The 8,353-nt window shown below is 36.2% G+C and overlaps 1 protein-coding gene across 1 annotated transcript; it reads left to right on the top strand.

The window, feature by feature from the left end:
• The first annotated feature begins 836 nt into the window (after positions 1-836).
• LOC110093037 lies at positions 837-1,550 on the top strand. Its single transcript, XM_020817787.1, has one exon. It carries the CDS (start codon positions 837-839, stop codon positions 1,548-1,550), a length of 714 nt encoding a protein of 237 aa, XP_020673446.1.
• Positions 1,551-8,353: the final 6,803 nt, after the last annotated feature.

The following is an 8,353-nucleotide window of genomic DNA, read 5'->3' on the forward strand; positions in this document are numbered from 1 at the left end:
TTTTTGTAAATGTAAACAAGTTTGATGTTTTGAAGGGGGAGGAGGTGGAAAGAGAAGGAGCTGAAGTGAGTAATACAAGCTTTGTTGGTGTTGATAATAATTGTGATGGAAAAGTGCCTTATGTTGGTGGAAATTTTAATAGAGGTGGGAGAATTAAAGGCAGTGAGGGGAGATTGGGTGGTGTGGAGAAGGACAAGGAGATTGGGTCTAATGGGGAATTGAGTAAATGTAAACTTGCAAAAGAGCTTAGAGCCTTAGGTCCTATTAAGAACAATTCCCGTAGAAGAATGTTTGATGGATTAAATCAGAAATGAGGTGGGGGCTCTTCCCCAAAAAATTTTTAATGGAATCCATAGCCTTCTGGAATTGTAGAGGGGCCAAGAAGAGAGAGGCCTCTCTTTATATGAAGGAAATTATAAAAGATAACACGATTTTTTTTTGTGGGACTGGTAGAAACTAAGATCACCTCTCTTGATAGAGGTTCTTCTGAAATAATGATGGGTCAAGGGTGGGATTTCTTCCTACTACCTTCAGAAGGGCTCTCTGGTGGTATTATGATTTTATGGAGGTTGGATATGGCAACCTTTTCTATGGTGAAGACATCAGACCAATGTTTTATTTGGGATCTTAATGTCTTCAATAAAGGTGTCAGGATGATTACTACGGTTTATGCTAGCAAGGAGGCTCATAAGAGAAGTGGGCTATGGGATTGTGTTCAGGATTATTCTGAGAGGAAAATTTCGTCTATTGTTCGAGGGGATTTCAATTGTATTTTGGCTTAGTAAGATAAGAAGGGTGGAAGAAAGTTTGTTTTCTCACAAGGATCTTTGGATATGATGAAGTTTATGAATGATAATGACTATCATGATGTTGGGAATTTTGGTCCTAGGTACACGTGGTGCAATAATAAGGTTGGAGGGGGACGGATTCTAGAAAGATTGGATAGGTGTATTCTCAACTCATTGTCCATTAACGAAATTCAAATTGCTGTGGTAAGACACTTAGACAGAGTGGCTTCAGACCATAGTCCTATTGTGTTGAAGATCTATGAGTCGGTTTCAAGAGGGAGAAGATGTATTAAATTTGAAGATGCTTGGTTATCTTATAAGATAGCAACCCATATTGTTTCTAATAGGTGGAAGAAGGTTTTTATGGGGGATGACATGGAAGTTCTTAACAAAAAAATGCAAAGGACTTTGAAGGACTTGTTTTACTTGAGCGAGGTGAGATTGAAAGAATTCTCAAAGGTGAAAGATAGATTGAAGGCTAAAATTTTTCAAATCCAAGAGGAAGAAGCTAGAAATGGATGGTTGAATGAAGACAAATTATTGGTGCTTAGAGCTAAGGTCAAAGATCTTAATGTCATTCTTAATTGTTTGAATACACTACGGGAAAACACGCGATTACCGTCGGATTTTTCAGCGAAATTTTTTGCACTGGAACGAAAAAATTACGGAAGAATGCTCATGAATCTTGCGACGAAAAAATTACGACGCATTTGCCGGCGCATAATACGACAGAAATTATCCGGCGTCGCCATGCGACGGTAATGGCATTGGTTAAACGAGCTCTGAACCGATTCCGTCGCATGTTGCGGCGGAAACATACTGGCGAACATTACCGACGAAACTTCCGCCGACTTATTTAAACTTAACCACTTATTTCCGTCGCACGTTATGACTGATCTTATTTCCATTAGATACTCCGCCGGAACGTCCGCCGGTGATTTTTAAAACCTACTTTTTAGTTCTTTTTAAATATGCTTAGATTATTCCTTCAAACTGCTGCTCACATATCATATGGAAACTATAATTTTCTGTCAATACTCTTGATTAAAATAGTTATAGAAATTTTATTTAAGATTTTAAAGCTTAATGTCAAAGGAGGTAAGGATTGGAATTTTCAATCGGTACTGGATAGAATTTGAACACTTATTTGTATAATTAAAGGAGGAAGGGTAGGAGACACCTGGGATTCTAAAATAATTCAGAAGTGACCCAATTTATCCTAATTTTAGGCTTGAATTCGATTGATAGAGATTTAAGATTGGCTGGTCAATTTCACTAAAAGGTTAGGATTATATTCCAAGAGGTTAAGGTCTTATAACCTATGTCTGCCTTAGAACCTAGGTTTAAATTTGGTACTAAAAATCATTGGCCTAAACCTAACTAATACTATACAGAATCTAGACTTATCCTAGCTTGGATTAGGGAGCCAGCTAAACCATCTAAGCACTTCAAAACAATATATTCAATATTTTATAAAAGAGCGATAGAGATATTTTATTAAGTTATGTTTGAGGAAAGCTAGGCTAACATTTGGAGCAAGTCCTTATTTGACCCCTTGACGTATTTTGGGTAATATGAAATTTGAAGTATAATGTAATTAAATTTTTAACTCAATTTAATTTGTTTTTAATGTATTTCATGCTAGTTAACTCAATAAATACTTAAAATTAAAATGAAGTAGTTTTAAAAAGTTTTAAAAATAGATTTATCCTAGGGATTGTATATATTTCCCTTGATAGATCTACACCCTCGTAGGCTAGGTGGTCTGCCAAAACCAACAGGTAAGGAGATGCCTAACAATGAAAAGAATATGCAATGGCATACTATCTGAATTCTCAGCGGTCCCGAGCTTACTTCTTAAAATTATTAGAGTTGTTATATTAGCTTATATATTTTAAATTTTATTAAAGTAGAAAAATTTTAACAATCCCTCATGAGCCTCTGATCGAGTTCAGGCTAAATCAAAATTAGCATGCAAGATCGTCATAAAACTACTAAAAACATACAATCCTATATCACAATCAACATAAAATAATCAATTGAATACTAAATTAATTAAATGAATAAAATGTTCATAGGCAAGTGCCTTTTAATATTGTAAACGAGGGTCTATAGAAAAATAAAGTGGCCGGGTTCCACTAATAAAAAGCCTGAATTTCTAATCTTAAAACTCAGGTGACTTTGAGAAAGGATAGATCCTATGGTATGGGTCTAGACTGGTCCTAGGGTCTGGATAGATCATAGTGTCTAGGTTAATATAGGGTTTGGATAGGTCCTAGGGTCTAGATAGGTTTAGAAGAGTCCTACGATCTAGATAGATCCTAAGGTTTGCATTGGTCTGGAAAAATCTTAGGATTTAGATAAGTTCTAATATTTAGATTGATGTAGAAGAATGCTAGGGTCTGGATTGATTTGGGGGCTAGACTGATCTTGGCTCAGGATTGATCTGGTGTCCTGGAAAAGTCCTAGTGACCACATACAAAAATGAAGTCAACAACTGTAAATGCCACTTCACCAGCAATATGTAAAATATTATGCAATGATAAAAGATTCACCATATGTGAAACAATGATAGTAATCAATAGGCATATGTCATCTATGCATTTTTCACTACATGTAAGTATCTACTTCAAGAATATATTATATAAAATACATACAAAAATATAAACTCATATGGGCCTCAGCTAGAGCATTATGGATACACATGTAACAATTGAGGTTGTTGAGCGAGTCAAGAAATGAATCCAATATCGAGCTCGACTCTTCTACATGAATGGATAGGAGTCAACAAAACATAAATTATCGAACAAATATGCGGTCACGATGTCGAACAAAATATTTATTTTAATATGTTCATATTCGGCCTTGAAAGTCTATAATAAAGAAAGTCTCACTCAAAAAAGCATAAAGCCGACAACGAACCCGATCTTCTATTAGCAAGATGACATAGTTGATAAGGTTCAACCATTAAAATTAAAAAATGATCATATATGCCTGGAAGATGGATACGTTGATATAAAATCTCAACTCGAGGTGTCCTCAAATATTTAAAAATTTCTTCTAAATTTCCCAAATGCCCCTAAAAATTTAAATTTTAAAAATATCATAATGTTAAAATATTTATTATTAAAATAAATTATTAAATAATTAAACAAAAACCCATCCAGCCTTCTCAATATTTTGTCGAGGTGGATGAAACTAAAAATTACTTCAGCTCACATAGAGTCAATGGCTAGTCAAGAATAACACTAGGATTTATTCTCGAACATTTTATTACTAGTAAGGATGTTGTACGTGTCCTTTAACCGATGGTTTCGCTACAAAATGGATCTATAGGTAAATAGTTATGATCGAGACCCTCTGAATTGGGTGATTCTACTGCTAAATGGCACCACTAAATTATGGTCATGTTTAATGCCTGCATGTTCTCCAATTGATTTAAATTCCTTGATATATAAATCAACAAGATATACTCAATAAGGCATAAAACTCTTTGTTAGTTAAGGTGGATTTAAATTTGTATCCAAAGACAAATATTCCTCCTAGGTCTACAAGTTCCCTTTAGATGAAACAACGCATGGCTGCCCACAAGGATCTTTTTGTGAAGTTGGGTCGACTATATCCCATGACTAAGTAGATCAAGAATCATGATGACCTGGGATGACAAAACCATGAGATCTTGACCGAGTCCATCAACATCCTCCCACAATCCTTTTTAAGTGCATGGTGGTCAATTTTTAATTTTAATTATTAGAATTTTTAAGAACTTAATCCATCCTACTACTATATGTGAAATACTCTGTATCTATTTGACGACTAGCCTTTATTTAAAGTTCTCTCTCATTATTAGGAGTGATAATTAACTATAGGGGCTTGCACATATATGAAACTAAAACTCATATCATAAAGTCCTTATAAAAATAGAGCAAAATCTCTAGATAGTCTCTTATTTTATTCAATCTACTTTCTAAAAATTTTCCCCATAACATACTTTCTAAAACTTTCCTTGATGACAAAAAAAAAAAAAAATGAGGGTCCGCATAGACGTTGGGGCGTGAACTTTTGGAACCCATAAGAAAATGAAAGATCGAATGCCACACGTACCTTTAATCTACCTCAATCTACTTCAACTCCAAATCCCATGGGAGGAAAATGGTTTCTAAAGTTTTCTTTTTCAAGCCAACCCAATTTAGGCCAGGCTAATTTGATCTACTTAGATACAATTTAAGATGGACTCGTTGGTATACAAATAAATATGCATTAAATAGATGACTAGAAAATAAGAACTCATTTAGTAAGCCAACTTCAGCCTATCAATCCTCCCTAGCCATTACAATCTATGAAGCTGGTCCTAATGAATAATAAAGGGGTCCGCTTAGTATGAGAAACTATTGATCGACTATCTTATTATTCAACAATAAATCATTGACTTCTTAAGAGCTCAGTATGGACTTTATTGTTATTATAACTAGACTACATAACAATTTTCTCTTTTTTTTGTAATCCCTATATAGAAATTTATATAGCTAATTCTATAACATATAAACCTAACAATAGTCAATGAGAGACTCCCATTTTTTCTAGAGAGAGAAAGGTTCAAAAAATTGAATTTTTGTTCCGGTTTGTTTTCCTTCCGTTTAGGAATTAAGAGGGAGATGGTGGTGGATGGCCTCCGGCCATCTTCGACTACGGCGATAAGGGGTAATATAGATAAAGGCATACTGAATCAAAATCTGGGTGGAGATAATCGCCTGAAAGCTGTTTCAAAAATGAATAAAGCGGATTTTGTTAACAGGAATTCAAATGGTCCATTGTTGATCAAAGACAACATCATGGAGGTCCCGAAGAAGGTTTTGTATGTTGAGGGTAAAGGTAAGGCTATTGCTGATGATGATGGTATTGTAACCCCAAGGCCAGCTAAGAGATCTTTGGAACATGATTTATTTGATCCGTCGACGTTGTCGTCTGAAATGAAAATCTTTGTTAACAGGTTTGGCAATTCAAATGCAATCTCTGGACATGTCCATGGGATAAATGCGAATTCATGTAACACTGTTAACACAAATATTCATTTCATTGGTGGTTTGGAAGTAGAGGGGACTGGTGTCGTGGACAAGGTTAATAAGGTAATGCCGACTAGAAATGTGATTGAGATGGAGGGAAGCCCGTGTAAGAAAAAGCCTTACATAATGTTGGATTTCAAAGACGAGGATATGGTTTTCTCGGAAGATGGTAAAGCTGTGAAAATGAGGGAAGATGTTGAGATTTTGAATTCCAATAGGTTGAGAAATTCCTTAGTGATTAAGGTGTTTGTGAAGGATATACCTTCGCATATTGTTGCATGGGAAGTGAGAAGGCAATGGAATCAATTTGGGAACTTTTACTTTACAACTCTTGGCAAGGGTTGGTTTTTGTGTTCTTTTGATTCGACAGAGATGATGGAAGGTGTTCTGTCAAGGGGACCTTGGTTTGTTAATGGCCATATAGTGGGAATGAAGTGGTAGACGGTGGAGTTTTCTACTCTATCCTTGAAGGGTCTAACTTCCCCTATCTGGATTAGGATGCCTCACTTACCCTTGCAATGTTGGGATGAAATTAATGTGGCTAGGATTGCTTCATCGGTTGGCAAACCTATAATGATGGATGGAAATATGTTTCAGTGGGGGAAAAGGGAATTTGCTAGATTTTGTGTGAGAGTCAAGCTGGATCAACGGCTTCCCTTTGGAGTTTGGGTGGAGAGTATATCTGGGAGGTTTTTCCATATTTTTTAATATGAGAAAATCTCCACATTTTGTTATGAGTGTGGATTGATAGGACATGTGAAAACTGATTACAAAGTAAGGAAAAATGGAGCTATGGAGAGGATTGTTGATGATGGGAAGTCAAGGAAAGTAAAGGAGGTGGGAAAAGTTCAAGAGGTGAACACTGATTCCACCTATGAACCATGGATCATGGTTAAAAGGAGGAATAGTAGAAGACCTGATATGCTGAAGGAAAATCTGAAGGTTATAAAAAAATAGTTAAAGAAAAACAAGGAAGCTCATGGGGAGAATGCTGAAGTGGAAATTGATGTTCAAAATGTTGATGCTGTGGAGGGGTTTGTTTCAAATGCCGAAGGTAAACAACTGGAGGAGGGGGAAATAGCAGTGGTACAGGATGTGCCTATTCACGGGTTGCATCCTGCTGTTATTGGAGATGCAGCTGTGAAGAACAATGATAATGCAGAGATTGGAGTTGTGGTTGATGGTAAGTTTACTTGTAATAAACCTTTTATTTCTATAAAGGTGAACAAGTTTGATGTTTTGAAAGGGGAGGAGGAGGAAAGAGAAGGAGCCGAAGTGAATAATATAAGCTCTGTCGATGGTTATAATAATTGTGATGGAAAAGTGCTTCATGGAGGTGGAAATTCTGATAGAGGTGGAGGATTTAATGGAAGTGAGGGGAGATTGGGTGGTGTGGAGAGGGTGAAGGAGATTGGGTCTAATGGGGAATTGAGTAAATGTAAACTTGCAAAAGAGCTTAGGGCCTTAGGTCCTATTAAGAACAATTCCCGTGGAAGATTGTTTGATGGATTAAATAAGAAACGAGATGGGGGCTCTTCCCCCAAAAAAGTTTAATGGAATCCTTAGCCTTCTGGAATTGTAGAGGGGCCAAGAAGAGAGAGGCCTCTCTTTATATGAAGGAAATTATAAAAGATTATAAGATTTTTTTTGTGGGACTGGTAGAAACTAAGATCACCTCTCTTGATAGAGGTTCTTTTGAAAGAATGATGGGTCAAGGGTGGGATTTCTTCCTACTACCTTAAGAAGGGCTCTCTGGTGGGATTATGATTTTATGGAGGTTATATGGTGAAGACATCAGATCAATGTGTTATTGGGGATCTTAATGTCTTCAATAAAAGTGTGTGGATGATTACTATGGTTTATGCTAGCAAGGAGGCTCATAAGAGAAGAGGGTTATGGGATTGTGTTCAAGAGTATTTTGAGAGGAAAGTTTTGTCTATTCTTGGAGGGGATTTCAATTGTATTTTGGCTCAGGAAGATAAGAAGGGTGGAAGAAAGTTTGTTTTCTCACAAGGCTCTTTGGATATGATGAAGTTTATGAATGATAATGACTATCATGAAGTTGGGATTGTTGGTCCTAGGTACACTTGATGCAACAATAAGGTTGGAGGGGGACGGATTCTGGAAAGATTGGATAGGTGTATTCTCAACTCAGTGTCCATTAACAAAATTCAAATTGCTGTGGTAAGACACTTAGCCAGAGTGGCTTTAGACCATAGTCCGATTGTGTTGAAGATCTATGAGTCGGTTTCAAGAGGGAGAAGATATATTAAATTTAAAGATGCATGGTTATCTAATAAGATAGCAGCCCATATTGTTTCTAATAGGTGGAAGAATGCTTTTATGGGGGATGACATGGATGTTCTTAACAAAAAATGCAAGAGGACTTTGAAGGACTTGTTTTACTGGAGCAAGGTGAGATTGAAAGAATTCTCAAAGGTGAAAGATAGATTGAAGGCTGAAAATTTTCAAATCCAAGAGGAAGAAGCTAGAGATGGATGG

This window comes from Dendrobium catenatum, unplaced genomic scaffold (assembly GCF_001605985.2).
Source record: "Dendrobium catenatum unplaced genomic scaffold, ASM160598v2 fragScaff_scaffold_1492, whole genome shotgun sequence".
NCBI lineage: Eukaryota > Viridiplantae > Streptophyta > Magnoliopsida > Asparagales > Orchidaceae > Dendrobium > Dendrobium catenatum.